The sequence below is a fragment of the Zonotrichia leucophrys genome, chromosome 3 (genome assembly GCF_028769735.1).
Source record: "Zonotrichia leucophrys gambelii isolate GWCS_2022_RI chromosome 3, RI_Zleu_2.0, whole genome shotgun sequence".
Classification (NCBI taxonomy): domain Eukaryota; kingdom Metazoa; phylum Chordata; class Aves; order Passeriformes; family Passerellidae; genus Zonotrichia; species Zonotrichia leucophrys.
In genome coordinates this window covers 56776576-56796372 of record NC_088172.1, presented here as the reverse complement: position 1 = coordinate 56796372, position 19797 = coordinate 56776576, and the positions used below count along the sequence as shown (strand labels likewise).

Genomic DNA, 19797 nt, shown 5'->3' with positions numbered 1-19797 from the left:
CAACAAGAAACAAATTATACACATGGAGTATACTACACTATAAATGTATTTAAAACACGTTTCAAAATAGCTGAGTCAGTCTGACTAAAAGTATTTTGACAATATTCCCTGTACCTAAAGAAAAGAAAGATGGACACCAGTAGCTAACAGGAGGGGTTGCTATATCAAAGGTTTCCAGCAGACACCAACTAAATGTTAACATAAGACAGGCAAACAAACACACAAAGAAACCACCTAAGGAACAGGATACTTCTGCACTAAATAATTCATGAGCTGGGGATGGAACCTTATGTAAGAATGAACATTAATTTCTGTAATGGTCTCTATACAAACAATAGGGAAAACAACACTGGACAAATTTATAAGAATATGATACCACAGAAACAGCACACAAATTTCATCAGTAACATGAATTTGTACAGATCTAGTTGGCTGTAGTCTGTATGCAATTAAGAAGTTTCTTTAAAAGTAAAGGATACATATTAAACTACACAAAAAATATAGCCCAGCTCCATTAAGCTACCTAGCTTAAAGTTAAGCCAGCAAGTGAGTATTTGTAAATGCTATGCAATGTATAGAACATATCTTCTTACCTCCTACTCTGGCACAAGAATTCAAATTTCAGCATAGGATGTGGAAGTATTCTATGCCAACCAAAAAGCAAAATCTCACCCGCTCACAGAAGGGCAAACACAGTAGTTGGGGCAACTCTACGCAACCTCACACATCCAAATTAATACCTTCATTTATACCTGAGAATTTAAATTTCACTTCCACTATTTATGCGAAAATAATCATCTCACTCTGACCTTCATACTCAAAATTACTCAGGAAATTACTTCCAGACATACAGTGCACACCTAACTTCAAAACTAGAGCAGTCACTGAATACAGATACATTCAGTGAAGTGAAAAAATTTGTTTCTTTCTCACTTGACAACCTCCTCAGGAAAAACAAAGATAAAAAAAGACTTTACAGAAAGTCAAGGATTATACAAATTCATGGGGAAGAACACCAAATGCAATGCATATTACAACATTCAGTCCTTTCTGCCAAATCTTCCCTGAACATATTACCGAATAATCTTGAGTTTTCACTCTCTTCAAATCCAGAAAACTACAAACAAGATCATAAACAAAATTGTCCTAATTCTTCCTTCATAAAAAAGAATTTTTTTATGATGAGGGTGGCAAGACATTGGACCAGGTTGCCCAGGGAAGTGAATGCCTCTTTGTTGGAAGTGTCCAATGTCAGTCTGAGCAACCTGATCTAGTGAAAGATCTTTGTCCACAGCAGGAGCTTGGACTAGATGGTCTTTAAAAGTCCCTCCAACCCAAACCACTGCCATCCTGTTATTCTATGAATAAAGACATTCAGAAACCTCTAAGAATGTATCAGAAGAGAAATATTCTTCTCTCAACCCAACCCAAGCTCAAGTCAAGTGCATTTTCCTCAGCATTAGTATAGACTTCTTATCCATATTCCCTCCAGGGGTTTGTGTTTGCTTGTTTTAAAGAGTGCTAGCTGGAACTGGATTCCCATTCCAGGTGCTCCTGTTTCACACAAATGATGCCTTTACAAAGAAGCTTAGCTTTTACTGAACTCTGGTAACCATTTAAAACCTTGACATTGAAAACAATTCCTCATGACAGCACTCACCTGCAGTCAGGTGGGATCAGCAGTGGTGTGAGAGACCAACTTAAATATTCACATGCTTTTTGTCAAAGCTTTCACATACAACCATCAGAGTTTTCCCCTATAACAGTGGGTGGTAGTGTACTTTCACTAGAATGTAATTTCCCCGTGAATTTGCAAGTTATAATTACCAACTTTCCGCAGCTCAAAGGAAGTATCAAAGCAATGTCCAGCTGCCAGGAGGAGTACTGCATAATTAATTCCTGCCGGTAACGTTGGCTCGGACTCAAACGCCTTCTTGAACCTAGAAAAACAAACATTCAAGCTTACTTTGTAAATAATGCAATCTAGTTGGGGCATCATTACAGTTTTAGGTAATTTAAGAGCTTATCTTCTGTTTACACAGCAAGAATCCATAGAAGCAAAAATATTTTACTGTTTTCCACAAATTCTTTGTGGTTATTTTTAGGAGTCTGGTATTTATACAGCCTCCTCCCATTTCCTTTCCCCCCACATAACAAGCACAGATCCTAATCATCCATCCCAGTAAAATTATCCCAGTAAAGTTACAGTATCTTAAAATATTCCTTTAAGATCAAATAAAACTGAATAATATTATCAGTCTGTAAAAGACCTGTTTCAGAGTTATATTTATTAATAAGCTCATTAATTTAGTCTTTAATGTATTAAATTTCATTGACTTGAAACCTTAGATTTTACTGTGGATCTGCTACAATGGCACATGCAAAAGCAAGTGATACAAGAATATACTTCACACTTAGCTATGATTTCAGCTATTCCAAATTTTATTCTTTACTCAGTGGCATTGACACTGTCCTTATGAGTTCACATAAAAAAAGGACTATGCCATATTTCATTCTCCTCAAGAGGAACCGAGCAATCAAGACAAACAGCAGAGGCATTCACCTAGGCTCAGTCTTGTCTTAATAGAACTGGAGGTGCTTCACACCAACACAGCACACACTGTCCTCATGCCAGCAATGCAAGTAGCTGTGACAACAGCAACAGGACATCTACAGTGGTTTAAAATTATTCCTCAGAATAAGAACACCTTTGGTTGCAGGTATATATACACATATTCACACCTCCATAGGGAGAAGGCAAAGATTACTATCGAATGTGAGTTAAGGAGCACAAGAGATTTAGTCAACACAACTCACTACCATAAAAGCAGTGGAGTTTAAAATTACTTTCTAAAGAATGAAAGAAATACAGACAAACAAATGGAATACACTTAAAAAATTAAAAAGGTTGTGAGTTTAGTACATAAGGAAGGAAAGAAAAACAATCTGCACAAAACTTAAGTATTTAACTTCTAGACCATGCTTTGACATGCAAACAAAGCTAAGGCATTTTTATCCCACCAGGTCAAAAATACGGCTGGTTTTTAATTTGTTTGTCTGTTTTTCTGCTCTAATGATTAATGCGTTTGCATCCTTTAACATAAGTTCTGCTCTCCAAAACTGTAAGACAGGCTTCTCTTCAATCTGCTACATACATATACTTTTTATACTTCAGCTGCCCACCTCCAAAGAACTTAATCATTAAACAAGCGCCTACTGCTCTACAGAAAAGCAAGAGAATCAGAGAGTACTAGGTCTTTTTCTTTCATCATCTGCAATTTTCTCTCTCTCTGCAAGTTACAAAAAATTGAGGAAGAAAGTACATACAAAATGGTTTTGGCTCATTTAAAAAAACCCTAACCAACAAAAAAAATGACAAAAAACATCCAACCTAAAAACAAAAAAGAGAACAAATGAACCAAACAAACAAAAACTAAGCAAAGGAGAAAAAAACCAAACCAAAAAACCCATAAAAATCTGCCAACTAAACAGGACAACACTCTCATTGATTCTAAGTATTTACATCTAAGGGAAGCCCTTGAGCTGGCATTATCTGTTTGGAGACACAGTGATGTTGGGAACTGGATCACATTTTCTGTCCTAGAGATCTTCCATGCTTAAATTCTCATGCAATACAAAAAGGAGAGAGGAAAGATTGACCGAAGAAGAAGAAAAGGTCATGGAAATTAGTATTTTTGTTCCAATATAAGAAAGACTGTACTTTTGGAAAAATGTTGCAGTTGTTGACATTTGAGAAAATGTTGCAGTGCAGACACTGAATTAGGGGGTAGCAGTGAAAGGATATGAATAAAGACTTGGTAGCTTTGGTAAGTCTGATTCACACTGTCAGTGTCAAACAAGAAAGTGACAGTTAATAATTACTCTATCATTTATTCTCTCACATTTATATGAAAGATGTCTTTTATTCTATTTTCGAATTGTCAGAAAAGCACATTGTTGGTTTGTTTTTTTTAAATTGGAATAGGCCAAATTACCTTGGCATCACCAGTTGTTGCAAAACCAATGCTTTGGTTCTGCTGCCAAATTCTCTTTATCTCATGCAATTCACTGTACTTCCCTTACATCCTTATTTTTCTAAGACTGAGATAATAACCTTTATCTCGACATAACATAGCACTGCCATTGCTCCTGCACACACCTTGTCCTGTTGTGGCCTGCTGCAGCACTAGAGTGGACCTGCTCCTTTCTAAGAGCTTTTCACTGAGTTATGAGTCAACCCTCCATGTCAGGCCTGCTGTGTGACTAATGCTAGAAACTCAAATCAATGTCCATATAAAATATAAACCAAAAGCAATTGGACCATCCGGTAGAGCTTCCGGCCAAACTCCAGCTTGACTCAACAGAGATCTCCTTGTTCTGTGGCAGGAGGTGCACAGAGCATTCTGCATTGGGTCTCAGTTGCCAGAGTCCTTTCCTAGACTGGAATGCCTGCAATCACTTCCTGTCATCAGATCTATGACTGTCATGATTACTAAGATGCATTTATTCAAAGTGTGTTTAAATGGCTACATGAACTCACCACTGCTATACATATAATCATTCTTAGTTCAATTATGTTTGATATATCAAAGTTTATCTGTTCATAAGGCACCACAAACAAGGAGAAAGTAAAATGTATAATAGCAAGAGTAATTTGTATTTAATTAGTCTGTAATAATGCCTAAAATTTGTATGCAAAACTACACTTTTCTTTATATCTTTATATTTATGATATTAGCAAAATATAGCGTTTACAAAAGACCCCTGAAAGTTTTTTACAGGCTTTGCACTTTACAGGAAATTAAACTTTTTAAAATCCAAAATTATGCTAGGAGGAATGAAAATAACATGTAGCATTCCAGTTATTTCAACATCTTTTAAAAGTCCAGTAAGAATTGCCAAAACTGACCAGAAGTTATAAACTGCATTTGTATTCTGAGGCCATAACTGGTAAACAATTTTATCTTATCTTTTATGAGAGACAGCTCTAAGCTGAAGTTTACTGAAAACAAGTGATAAATAACAAAGAAAGAAGAAAGCTTTCCATTTTAAGCATTTACTTCAACAAGCAGCTGATGATCACAAGACCAGAGCTAAGATGTGATCTGCAGGACACATAAATGGAGATTGTCTGTATCCTCATCTGAATGCAAAAAAACAGCTCATCCTGACAGAAGTCTAAGATGACATCCCATGCCTTCATTTTCTAACCTCTTCCATGTAACAGTGATCTACAGAGCATTTCAAAAGCATTAAAAAAACAAGATTCTTGTCTCTAAAATGAGGATAAGAATTCATCTATTATTGACTAGTTATTGTGTGCTTTTTTGACTACTGATGCTACTGTAGTCCACTGCAATGTGCCTGTACTATATGACGATGATAAAACTTTTACCACTAAACAGTGATAAAACTTTTGTCAGCAAGTTTGGAACAGCCATACTGGTTGTGAGTTAAACCTCTAAGCCTTGCTAGCTACAATCTGTCAGATTCCAGGCATGCCAATCAATTCATGACTGATTACTCTCTGGCCCAGATTCCTAAGAATAACACAGTAAACAGGAGACTTCATATTTGGGAAAAATGATGAGCTTAGTTTATATGTAAACTTCAGATCTCTGAGGCACTTGAAGAACTTTGCAGAATTAGTGTAGGAACAACAAAAATCTCTCATTCTCAACAAATAAGCAAGGCAATTTAGAAGATGCATTCTATCCCCTAAGGATGCCAAATATTTGGAAAGTAAAACCATTCAAATATATTCTTGTTTGAGGAATATTTTCCCAAAGCTAACAAAAGGACATAGACCAGGAAAACAGTACTCACCAGAAAGTTGCTTTGTCCCTGCTTTCCATATCTATAAACCCAGATTCCAAAAACATGTCCTTGTAAATTCGACCAACCAGGCAGTACATATCTGAAGCTACTTGGTCTTCCTGCTCTACAAGGGGAATCATAATTTCTAGAGCTTTCTGTCTGTCTCCAGGCAGATTTCTCCTGTTGAAAATAATAATTTTGATTAAAGAACCAACAAAGTTAACAAGAAATAATTTTTCATGACTGTTTTTAATAGACATATGACTTCATCCATGTAAAATGATAGTGTACTATGTTATATATACACACTCACCCCTTCTTCCTTTTTTTTTTGGTCTTTTCTTTGTGTTATGGGAAACCTTTATAAACTCCCTTAAACATAACTTCTCTCTCTCATGAAGCATCAGCTATAGCAAAGCACTGAAAACAGCATCAAGAACCTCCAGGGAAATCCTTAGAATTTCTTATAAAATTCTTATAAATTTTATTAAGAATTCCTTATAAAATAGAAAATTACAAACCTTGATTTCATGTCTAGGTTTTCTTTCAATGTAATTCATGCTCTAAAGGAAAAAAAGATTCAATCTTGTGTTTGTGATTTTACTTTTTATATACAATTTGACTGTGAAGCAAAACTTCCAAAAAGCACAAACCAGATTGAACTCCCATGATAGGGAAGGTTTAGGAGTAAAGCCAAAAATGCAATATTAAAAGAAGTACTTCAGACAAATAAACCACGTAATTGCAAGCATTAGACACTTCCTGGTGAGTCATAGCTTTGGTACATACATCGTTCAGTATCAAAAGTTTAGAATTTTAACATGTTTGTGTACTGAACAATCAAATGACTCTGTTTTCAACTTTTCCACATCTTGTATTGACTATCACTAATCCAGATTAATGAATTTAATGAGAACAAAACCAGTAGGGCAAATAATGTTTTGCAACATGGATTATTTACACTTAGCTGGTCTGCAGAGACAGAGGTCCCTACTTTTATTTCTGTTTACTTTTCCATCATCAATGCCCTCACATTTCTTGATTTAGGTCAGACTAATCCTGACTAATTGAGCTGCTCCATCCTTCCGTGCTAGTGACCTGGATTAGAAACAAGAGACACGTTTTTTTCACAGCAAAGATTCAGAAGTGCAGGATATTCCAGACCTGCCTCAGCTCACAAAATATTTTCTACAGTCTCAGTCAGGAGAAAGTTACAATTAGCCAAAGTAATTCCTTCTTGGCACACCAAAGCATGAATGTTTTCATGCTTGTCATGGCTTCTAATTTAATGGTCAGTCAGGAAAGGAGAGGAATAGAAAAATCTCATCTGGGCTCCTTTGGAGGTAGTGTGTCAATCTTCTGTCTGATACTCTCAGAGGCAGTACCTTGAGTCAGAGAACCACGGAAGTATAAGGATGTGCCTGAAAAGATTATGCTGCAGTTTTCCAGGTTTTTAGTGTCTCAATGAACTAGTCCTGTTTTCAAAGACAACTTTGTTTCAGGAAACTGTGACCTTGAGGTCTAAACAACACATTACATGTCCAAGGAACACCTTGTGACCCTTGTGAAGGCTCTGTAGAAGTGGCAGGTATAGGCTGGATTATTTAATCTGCAAAACTTCATATATTTATGTCAAAGTGGAAAAAAAAGGCACAGTATTTATACCTTCATTTACCTAATATAAAGGCAAAAATAAGGATCTGGATATTTTATTCAGACAAAAAAATGCCAGACAGTTGTTTTTGGTTTTTTTCTTTTCATTTTTTTTGTCCTTCAAAACCAGGTTTATTTTTTCAAGTAATTCCTTGCAACATGTTTTGACATCACTTTCACATCATGTGCAGTTTTAAGCCTCCTCAATGAACCTAATTACAAAATTCAAATCTGTAAGAAGCAGAACCACCTATCGACATTTGCTATACTTGACAACTTCAATACCTGCTGACACCTGGTCTACTCTTCTAAAAGTCAACAGCAAAATGTTCACTGTGATAACAGCAATGGAGCAGAGAACATCTGCAATTTCCTCTGAAAAAACACCCCTCTTAGTCATTTGCCTAAATGTCAGTATCTTAGAAAGAAAATCTAGGCTTGGCTTTTATTTAATCCATAGAAGCAGTGTATGTTGCTCCATGTATCACATTTTGCCCATGTTATCCGACAATGTGAAAATTATTTTATCATCATAATACAATAAAATCTTCCTATGGACATTTGATGAAAGGTCTGCTTCTGTTACCTGACATTACCAGAACTCAGACTTGAATGAGATGATGTCTTTGCCAGCACAAATGACATGGTGCTGTCACTCACACAGCAATGTCAAAAGTGTATTTTACAGAAGGATAATATTGTTAGGTATTTGTTTTCTCTAATTTAGGTACTGAAACAAAAAAATAATACAAACCTATGGAAAGACAAATCACACATGCTAAAGGAAAAGGAATTACATTTAATAGTATGAGATAAAAAGAAGCTTAGAATCCCCAGAGCTGCTTCAGTCAAAATCATAGGATTGCATATAAAGATTCCACTAGGGAACTTCACACGGTATTACCCACCCCTTACAAAGTTTGAAGTTTTGATTTACTGTTCCATAGCAGAAGGAAGGGTAGATTCTTACCTGTTTAGGGCAAATGCATAATGCAACCTCACATGGTGGTGGGAAGCCAAGTCAAAAGTGGGCAGTTTTTCTAAAGTTTTCACCAATTTCACAATGGAATCGTAATCCTTCCAAAAGAAAGGAATAATAAAGTTTTAAGGGGCTGTACTGAGGTATGCCTCCATAAACTCCTCTTCAACCTAAGCAGCTATTATTTCATATGAAGTATTTTCAGTCCATTTTAAGTTTTATGGATTTCAGTTTTTTCAGTCTCAAACTGTAAATGGTCTAGCACTAATCAGAGATGGGAATATGCACAGTATTTACAGGGAAGCCCAATTTGGTCTCCTGTGCTGCTTCAACATGGTCCTGCAGAAATTTTCATACACCTGTTTTATTATTAAAGTTAGGAACTGAACGCATCTCAGTGCTCATATTGTGCAGACATTACAAAGCTAACTGCATTTGAATTAAGGCATCTCAAATCTCTGAAGTAGGCATAAGTCACAAAACCAAGATTCTTTAATATCAGAGTTTTTAAAGTAGCTTACTCACTGACATATTTAAAAACAAATAAAAAATCAAACTCAAACCACTTCATAAGGTTTAAGGAGTGACAGTTGAAATTATGGATAACAAAGCAAGCAATTACCAGCATCATTCCAAACCCTGAAATATGAACTATTTATCTTTCCATAAGAAATGTCACCAGCTTTGGTAAAAAAGAATACATTTGCCTATCAATTGCAGAATGCCACCACAGCCTTTAACTACATGCTGTTCATCACACAGTGGTGCTGAGATAGAGAAGAGTTATTACACATCATGTACTTTTTAGGTACTGCTGTAAAACCCTTTTCTGCTATGGAAAGGCAAACAGTGAAAGTACAAAACAAAATAAAAACATCAGAGAAGACACCATAAAAGATTTTTACTAGTGTGCTTTATCCACACATTTTATTAAAAACTCTGCACCACATGCACCAAAAATTTCTGTAAGAATGTAATTTAATTATTATTCTTAGTAGCGAACTCCTACCTGGATGTCTCTGTAGGACAGCAGCAAGTTTATGACAATGTCAGCAGACAAGACTTCAACGTTATCGACGCGCTGTCGAATCCTTGCCAGCTCTGCTGCGAGCTCTTTGCCCGTGTAAAGCGTCCGGGCCTTCCTGATGTCGTTCAGAATGGATTCCCGGAAATACTGGCTGCAGGGAACAACTTCACATCAGCACAGCTCTTTCACAGTGTATGTGCACAACATGTATCGATAGAACAGTGTCAAGGCAGAGATTTGGTCAAGCTAATCCATTAAACATCAGTTTTTCTGAGCAGAAGGCAAAAGAGGCTGACATTTATCTTGTCAGCTGGAATATTTGCGTTTTACACGGGTGTACAAGAAGACAACTCACCTGGAACTGGCCTGTGCCACCTTCAAGAGCTGAATGAATCGATCCACCAGAGGTAAGCATATAGGCCCAAGCAGAGACTCAAAACCAGGTGGCATCAGCTCTGTGAGTCCCTTCACGAAACTGCTATCACAGCAGTACACCTTGTTGTGTGGAGTTATCATATAAGGAACAAATATGTAGTTCCCAGTGCACATCTGCAGGGAAACAAGGGGCAATATTTAGGGCAGTTATGGCTTGGCAGGCCAAAGTATGAAACCATTGCATGTACTACCTGTTAAAGCCAAAGGGAGACCTGCTGCTTATTTCAGCAAGACTATGTTTTGATTCATAAACGCAGTTTTCACATCAAATATGATATACACCTGAAAAGTATTCTTTCAGATTTCTGATCTGCTTCCTGTAAAATCAGTCTTTCCAGAAGTATCAAGTTCACCTTAAAATTGTAATTGGCTCAATAGTGAAATAATTCTCAGGCCACACTCTGAAAAGGCAGATCGAATCAAAAGAAGCTGAGGTACTTGCTTTTCAAGGTGACATGAACAGAAGAAAGCAGAACAGTTTGGCTCACTGATACTGGAAACAGTAACACAATCTAGTTGCCTCACAACAGGACAACCATAGAGAAAATTAATCCTCATATGAACTGCAAAATTACTCAAATAGTTTTGCATTCAAAATCAAAATAAATTTCCTACTAATATTTCCTGTAGAAAATATTTTTAATGGGACTTTAAGTCATGCATAGTTCAGAATAATCACTAACACAGCACCTCAGCATTGCTAAACTGCATTGATTTTTATATATCAATGTATGACAGATACTTTGAAAAAAAAAAAAGAAACAAAGAAAGGAAAAAAATTGTCTTCCAAGGGAGAGGGAGGCAAGATGTCTGCTGACTGTGATATGTGTGTGAGTACAGATTTATGTGCAGAGAAAGTTGCCAAATACTTGTGTTTTAAAGAGTCTTAACTATGATACAGAATACCAACAAAATCAGGAGGAGTTCCTCTATTCATCTCTCAAAGCTCAGACTCCATTACTGAAGTGCCCAGCAGCTCAACAACAAAAGCCTTAAGGAAGCGCTTCTTGAGACCCATAATTTTTAGTATGCCTAAATTACTTCCAAGGTTAATTAGTTTCTGTTCAGCTGCTTTGACTCTCCCAGAAGTCAATACTGCAATGCAGACACTTCAGAAACTCCCTGCCTAGCTGAGCCCCACGAATTGAGAGGGCAGTGACTGAATAGTTTTTGAATGCACAATACCAGCTGTGTGCTTAAAAAAGCATTTTAACATGCATTATTAGATTTTTAAAACATGGAAGGATTGAGGTAGTCAAGTCTGCAAAACATATGTGTATAGACATGACAGTAAATACACATTTGTGTACAAATCAGAGACTGGCTATGAAAAGTACAGGAATAATTTTTTAATTACATCCATCATACTATGAAATTGTAAGACCTCAATATAAAGGCAATCCCACTGCACTTCTGAGGGGCATTGACAGACTCTGCAAAATCTAAAAATAATTGGTGCAGGCATTTACATGAGATCAATTGAATTCAACTAACACGGAAGTTGTTTGGAGATTATCGTGTACTGTGCCTTGCACAAGGGTTAATTTAGTCTTATTTCTGCAACCATTGTGAACTACTGCTGCTGAAGAGCTAGGGAATATTTATCTCTGTGTGACTGCAGCAATTCCAAAGGGAACTTGAGAACTGGGGAGTATATGACAAATTTTTTAACAAGTAACTAAGGAGTGGGATGCCAGAACCCAAACTGGTTGTCTGTGCAACGGAGAAGTGAATGGATACTGCTATTCAAGAATATCCTAGCATGTAAGGCAATCACAGGCTTTCAACAGTGAATGGATGAACTTTTTACCCTGCTGAAATCTAATGAGTCCCACAGTCAAAGGCAGAGGGAAAATTATGAATTTACTGGAACTGATTTCAGCAATTTTAAGAGATGGGTACATTGCCACTGGCATAAGAGCCACTATTACGCATAGGCAGACTGTTATCCACCTTTCCTTTTCTAGGTAAAGGAGAAAAAGGTTGAGAAGTCAGAGTCAAGAAAAAGGGTGAAGTAGCTACAGATATCCGGAGACGAGCATTTTACTTCCTAATGTTTATTCAGTGCATTAAAAATAAATTCAAAACTGTTTGCAGGAAGACCTTCTCAGACCTCTGGCACACTGTTTCCAATGCTGAGGTCTTAAATAAAAATCGGCTCTGAAAAAGGATGTTCTAATCTTTTGAAATTCACAGAACCCAAGGTTTACCCCTGTAAAATGGTCATACCACCTACAGAGACAGCACCAGAGCCCTAATTTTTAATTCTACCAGGAGGAAAACTGCTCTTCCTGCAGATGACAAATGCCTGAATCCATTACTGAGCATGAGCTCTGAGAAACTCATCCTGAGAACACCTTCTGTAGGAAGTACATATCTATTTCAGTGAAACTAGAGAGCCAGCAAAAGTTAGTTTATATGCATTCCTCCTGTTAGCTGAGGGGGGGAAAGAAAAGCTGGTTATAATATAGAGCCTGGCATAGAAGACATGCAGACCCAAGAGTCATTGGAAGCAGTGGACAGGAAAGAACTTAACAGTAAAAGACAGGAGAAAACACTGTGGGAAGAAAAAGGAAAAAAATTAATCCATTTACAATTGTTCAGAGGGCCCCAGGGGTCTCAGGGAATTGTCTCAAGCTAGAATCTCACCCTGATATTCAGTAGCAAGTAGTGTGAAAACACAGTGACCTTTCCCTCAGCCAGGAAATCACTTTGCTTCTTAACTTAACCTAGATAGCTATCTTTTGTATCTATGAAACCTCTCAAATTTGGCTGAAATTCATCAGACAAACAGGCAGATACAGAACAAAAGCGGAGGATGAAAAACCAGTACAAGCTCTTAAGTTTCATTTCCTTGGGAAATGAACTTAAAAAAAAAAAAAGTAGAAAGAGCCACATGCAATAAAGCTAAGCAACACAAGAAATACTGACCTCAATTTCACTTCCCTAGATAAAGATTACAGTAGGTAGATATTTAACAGCTAAAACTAACAAAGAGAGACATGCAGTAGCTCTAGCATCAAAAAAAAAAAAAAAAAAAAAGAATCAAAAGTTAATATATTATTTACTAAAGGTGGTGGTTGAAGAAAGGTAACAGTGACGGCAGGACTGCATTTGTATAACAAAGTCTACAGTCCCCTGCTCTGGAGAAACAATGTTGTGCCATCCCCACAAATTCTCATGGCAAAGAGCCTGACTCCAGCTGCCTTTGGGCTATGATTAGGGTGGGAGTGCAAGAGAACCAAGCTGTGGGGGAAGCAGTTGTGGAGCTACTCTAAATGTCAGACCACTTTCAACCATTTTCCCCAAAGCAGAGTGTTTGACTTGCCTCTTTCCTCATTCATCCGGTGATGCAACCTGTCTCAGCAACTTATACTTCTCATCTTTTTTCTGTCAGAATATAAACTATGCTAGCTTAAGTCAGAAAGGATCAGGTGGTCTTTCTGACACACACTTCCCATCTGCTCACGCATGCTTTACATTTTCACTTAGTGCATATTACTAGACTTGGAAGCTTAAATATATTTAACTTATTCTATTATATTTGCCCTGTAATGCTCCATCCCAACACTGATCCCACAAAATTTGGTCTTTTTTCTAACCCTAATTGACTTCCCTTTATACTCTAAGTCTGTTAAGCACACAGACAGAATTGTTTTACTTTGATCTATTCTTGTGACTCGCCATATCATGTATAATAAAAGTAACACAGAGAAGCCCCTCAATAAACCCAGGATATTTTTGAAGGACGGGCATCTTAAATACAATTGTAATATTCTGTTATGTCAACATCCTTTAAAAAACATTGGTTGAATACAGGGGCTGCAAAAATGGGTAGGAATAGACCCCCTCAATCAAGAACAGGTGCTGCAATTTTCGTTTTGCAACCCTCTTCATAAAACTTTCATTATTTAAGGTTCAAAAGTCAAATGACTCCAGTGAAAATTATAAAGGGATTGCAGGGCACCTGAGTTGTATGCTGAAAGGCATTACCCAGGGCTGGGACAGGCCTGGCGTGTGCATACAGTGAGTTAGATGATAGTTACTGTGGTTCAGACTAATGCACGAGAACTCGGGACATCAGACAGGTAATCCTGGCCTAAGCTTTCAGATCAGCTGAGCTCCTTTTATCTGGGAGATATGAACATACATATCACAGCCTTGGGCTAGCACACTCAGTACCTGGCAGCACCAGGTCATTTTCTGACAGACTATCCATGCCAGCCCATTTCATCAAGTCAGTCAGACTAATCAGAAGGAGCCAGCTACACACATAAATGCTTACAACTAAATGACAGATACTGTAATTAATTTTTGCAAATGTTTTAATTGGTCTGTATTTTTCTAATGTCCCTTCCTCACTTACTGAGGACAAATTGAACAATTCCAAAGCATGAGCAATTTCAATTAGAGAAGTAAGATCATTTTTAATAGCTCTATAATTACAGAATTTAAGACAAGGCTTCTAGCTAGACCTAGTGGTCATTGGATCATTAAGCACCTCTTTCTTGTGCAATATCCTTCCTCAGCTTCTGAACGAAATTAATATAGCACCTATTTGTATTCAAGAGATAATAAAAAATCAATAGCACATACTTACATTTTATTGATCACAATAAGAATATAAACAAGCCCTTCTTTCAATATTCCCCACTTCTACAGAACTACTTGTGAAAAGGGCAGCTTTTTGGACTTGAATGGGGAGACCATGTCTTCTTAGAAAGAACATCATGAAATAAGATAAACACTATTCTCTCTCTAAAAAATAAATCTGATGTAATATTTTTTTTTCCCCCCGAAAGTTGCACAGATTAAAAAGACATGGTACTAGACAAAGGAACATTTGAGTCCTGGCCAACTAATTCTCCTATCTTTACTTTTTCTTCAAAAAGAGGAGGAAAACTGAAAAATTGTAGAGTCAGTGATGCACAGTTCTTTCAATACCCAAAGGTTCTTTACTAACACTGCTCTGTTGGGATAATTTAGCAGTCAAATACCCACAAAAAGAGAAAAACTTCCTTCAAGGACAAGAAGTGTCAAAGAAAACAAAGATTTCCAAAACAAAAACCATGACACTTTAGCCATGAATGGGAGAATCTAGCAGAATCCCACCCACTTGCCAAAGCTTCAGGTCAGCATACAATGTAACTTTAATAAAAGAAAAAAAACCAAAACAGCTGAAGTAATAAAAATTGCCAGTATCTCTCACAGTAGGAACTGTTCTTCCTGCTGACACTCTTCTAATTAAAAGAACTTTTTTCTATTTCTCCCACTCAGCCTTTTGAAAAATATCTGCTTTTATTTCAATTTTTCTGGTGAAATTTTTAAGGTAGCTCTCTGACTGCACGTTATTATGTGCAGCAGATGGCAAAATCATAAACCAAGTTATTAAATCTATTCCCTCCATCCCCCAAATACACAGTAAATCAACATGTGCTGATGTTTTAATGAATACAGACTCAGTTTGGGTTTACTTTAAATCCCACTCACATGAACAGTAGCCTTACTACTGATTTGAAAAGGAACTTAAAGTCTCATGCCTCAAGTGAACTGAAGAACAGAGTGGATCTACACTATCAAATACCTCCCCTTTTTTTGAGAATATATTCTTTCTTTATATATCCAGCAATATCATTCTATTGCAGCCATACTACATCCTAAATGCTTAAAAATAATCTTACAGCCTATATGGTCCTTTCATCATATTTACATAGGAAAAAAAGTTACCAACTTTTTCCTAGGAAAGTATGTGTCAAATATATTCGTCAAGAATTCACAAAATTAAAAATAAGCAAGATGTAGTATTGCATCATAAATAATAAATACCACAGTTATCATTTCCAGCAAAATATTTACTGAAGACTACATAGCATTTTTACATACTTGGATATCAAAAATAAAACTGGCCACAAATCTCCTGTTGGCTGGATGAAGAGTATTAAAAATATTTACCCCTATTTCCATGGTGAATGAAATCAACAGTTAAACATACCCTACGCTACAGTCTTTTAACAGCAGCTATATGAAAATTCTGAGCTTGCAGATGCCTCTGGAATGCCTCCTCCAGAGTCACAGAATGGGTCAGGTTGGAAAGACACCACAGTGGTCATCTGGTCTAACCTCCCCACTCAAGCAGGGTCATCCTAGAGCACATGGTACAGGACTGTGTACAGACAGTTCTGGAATATCTCCAGCCAGGGAGAATCCACAATTTCTCTGGCCAGTTTGTTCCAGTACTTGCACAGTAAAGAAGTTCTTCCTCCAATTCAGGTGGAATTTCCTGTGCACCCGTGTCTGCCCTCTTGTTCTAGTCCTTGGCTCCATTGAAAAGAGCCTGGCTCCATCTTCTTGACACCCTCCCTTCAGATACCTATAGACATGGATGAGGTCCCCTCTCAGCTGTCTCCTCTGGAGGCTGAACAAGCCCAGCTGCCTCCATCTTTCCTCCTAAGAGATGCTCCTGTCCTTTCAACATCTTGGTTGCCCTGTGCTGGACTTGCTCCAAGAGCTCCACGTCTCTCTTGCACTGGGGATCTCAGAACCAGATGAGTTCTCTCACTTACATTAAAGGAGCGCTACACCAAACTGTCTCTCGAGCTACACCTTAAACAAGAGGCACTTAGGAAAGACTCTGGAAAACCAGTAAAATTTACAATCACAGAGCCATAGAATGGTTTGGGTTGGAAGGGACCTTAAAGGTAATCCAATTCCAACATCTGTGTTGTGGCCAGGGACACCTTCCACTAGACCAGGTTGCTCAGAGCCCCATCCAATCCGGCTTTGAACACTCCCAGGGATGGAGTATCCATAGCTCCTCTGGGCAACCTGTGCCAGGGCCTTACCACCCTCACAGTACATAATTTCTTCCTAATACTTAATCTAAACCTTCCCTCTTTGAGCCTGAAGTTTTGCCCTTTGTCCTATCACCACAACCTGATCCCTCCAAGTGTTTGAAAAGCAAAACACTGCTAATGGTGCCCGGCCATACAACACTAACCCTGTGGCTCAATCACTAATGCTTGCAAGTCAGCTGCCCAAACAGCAATTCCCATTGCCTCCAAGGGCCCTTCTGGTCAGACCAGGAGCAGTACTGCAGTACTACTCACACCCCAGGCAGCCTGCAAAGCTATCCACTGCTCCAGCCTGGTGCAAGCAAGCAGCCTGAACTGAAAGGTGTGCACTGTGTCAAGGTGTAACTTATTATTTGCAACCCGCACTGGGTTGCAAAACACATGTAGAATACATGCATATTAAACTCAGATTCAGCAAGAAGTCAAACTTTTAAAAAAATTGAATAGCCCTGCAACTTTCCTCCAAAGGTGGTAGAATTCAAATCACCATGGAAAATTATGATGAAATGAAAACTGGTTAGCTAAGACTAGCAATGCACAGTCATTAACTATAACCTTTATAGCAACATCTTATGACTGAAACTCTTCACTAGTAATTTCTAGAATGCCTCTGCTGCTTGATTGACCTCAAAAATCAGATAACAGCAAAAACTAAACTAAAACTTTCAACCAGCAACGTAACAGGATACCTCCTGTTAAGGTATCACTCCCTGTAAAAATGTATGGTTTTGGTATTACTGGAACATTTGAAAAAGATCCAAACAAATAGCTATAAAACCACATATAACAGGAAATAAGCCAATGTTATCTTGTACTGCTCTGCCCAGACAGGCTCCAGGCAGCTTATCCTTGCTATGCAACATTGTATTGACTATTATTAGGAAGCACAAAAATCCAGCAGAAGAACAAAACAGTTGGCAATAGATTTTTTTTTTTTTTTGTTATCCCACTTATTTTTAGGGAAACAAGGTTTAGGAAAAGCAAACATAAGGCATTTCAATTAAGCAGATATATATAGATACACACACACTTGTTTTGCAACATTTTAGTCCCCTGGTGCCAAGGATACCATGGTCCTGATATGGCTGATGTCTGCGTGCTATTAAAAAACATGTTCTAGAACAGCAAGACTGAACTCCTTGTTTGTCCATATGTGAATTTCATTTTTTTTTTCATATCAATAACCTCACATGACTATTTTTGGTAAGGGTGGGTATCAGAGACATGGCTTTTCTAGAACAGAACCTCTGTCATACCCATTTATCCAAGAATCTTATAATTTATGAAGAAACACAATTTTTATGAAGCAGGCATTATATTCAGTAGTTAGGCATGCAGCAACATTTTGGAAAGTCTACTTCCAGGTAATTTGGCTGAAAAAATGAGGAAAAGGGAAATGAAGGAGCTGCTAAAACCATTTCACTGACTTCCCTGTTCTAATACCAGGGAAAATACTTCCTCCCAGAAAAGATGTTATGTGGGTGTGCTTGAAAACATCTGAGACTTTCAAGGAACACATTCTTTTTCTGGCATACACTGAAGCATTTCTAAAAGTGATAAATGACAGTGTCACAGTCGCCTATCCAAATTTAAATGAAAAACAGAACAATCCTTTCTGAAACAGACGAAGGCCAAGTTATCATACCTCTCCTTGAGCTTCGGGGACTGTCATTTAAAAACAGGACAAGATGACATCTCCCCTTTATTCTGTTGTACCAGTCATCTCCTGCTGGTTTCCTGCTAAGAGAGCTCTTCCTCTTACCCTCCCAGGAACATTACATTAGTCACACATCATTTTCCCTAGGTCCTAGGCCACCAGAACAAAAACACAGAATGTAATACATTCATTTACAAGAAAGGCCTTACTGTTCTCTTTTCATTTTATGTAAAAGGCCTAACTGATCATTTCTTCCACTTTCATTAGAGAAAGGCGAGAGATTTCTAGTCTAGCACATCTTTCACAGCCTTCTGTGAGTGTCTGAAAAGCACTTTTTGGATAAGAGCTATACAGAAACTCTATAGGGAAGCCTTTTTGCTTTTTTTAACAAAAAAAAAATCTGTAATTTAAAATGCAGCATTAGATCAAAACTTTCACTGATTTTGAAGCCATCTTTAGGAACATCATACAGAGAAAAGACTGCATCTTTTTCAGAGTCACATTTTATACTGGCAAAAGTAATAACTTAATCCACTGTTAAATAAAGAAGTAAAATCAGGATTGCTGCAGTTTTCATGGCATAGAGGAAAATAAAACCTGGCCAGTTTCTGAAATTAAGTACTTCATATCCCCCTCTAGGAAATTTTATTCAAATATATGGAATTGTGCAGCATGCACATAGCACCTCAGGGTATCAGCACAGCACTGGGTGGTCTCTCTGAAATTATATCTTAGCAAATGTGGCTACCAGTAAGTCACGAAGCAAAGCCAAGAACAACTCAACATGCCAGATATATACTCTGACATGACTGGCCCTGCTGGCTCCAGAAAAAACCCTTTGGAAAAGCAGTGTTCTCCCAGATACAAATCTGCCTCCATTGAACTTGGAAGTGAAAAAGGGGAGGGAGATTTGGAAGGTCAACCTCAGAAACCAAAGGGACATCAAGCTGGAGAGACCTACAGTTTGATAATGACTGGCACTCAGACCACTGGGACCTGCACTACATTTGGACTAACAGCTCCAGGACACAAAAAAAAAAAAAAACTCTTTTTGTAAATGTACTTTTTACATATATATATATATATATATATATACACATAGATATACACACATTTACATAACTACATATATATATGCACATACATATATTTACACACACATGCATACATATATATACACTTTTTCTTTTCAGAGCTGTAGCCATGGGTTTCTAAAATGAGCAACAGTTTCCAAATAACTCTACTTTCTAATAGAGTATTTTTAAAAACATTAAAGAATACTGAATAGAAAAAGGCAATAAAAAAAAAAACATAAAATGACAAATGCAAATGGGTGTGAGATAACGTGACAGACAAGTAAAGGCAGCAGAGAAAATAC

At 37.4% G+C, this 19797-nt stretch overlaps 1 protein-coding gene across 1 annotated transcript in view; it reads right to left on the bottom strand.

Moving 5' to 3' along the window:
- The window catches only part of MAP3K5 (mitogen-activated protein kinase kinase kinase 5), a 97973-nt gene that overhangs the window by 47044 nt on the left and 31132 nt on the right, over nucleotides 1–19797 (bottom strand). The window contains exons 4-8 of the mRNA XM_064708342.1: nucleotides 9832–10025; nucleotides 9459–9627; nucleotides 8441–8547; nucleotides 5827–5997; nucleotides 1828–1940 (exon numbers count right to left, since the gene is read on the bottom strand). Coding sequence (XP_064564412.1) covers nucleotides 1828–1940; nucleotides 5827–5997; nucleotides 8441–8547; nucleotides 9459–9627; nucleotides 9832–10025 — 754 coding nt within the window. The remainder of the gene's footprint in view (nucleotides 1–1827; nucleotides 1941–5826; nucleotides 5998–8440; nucleotides 8548–9458; nucleotides 9628–9831; nucleotides 10026–19797) is intronic.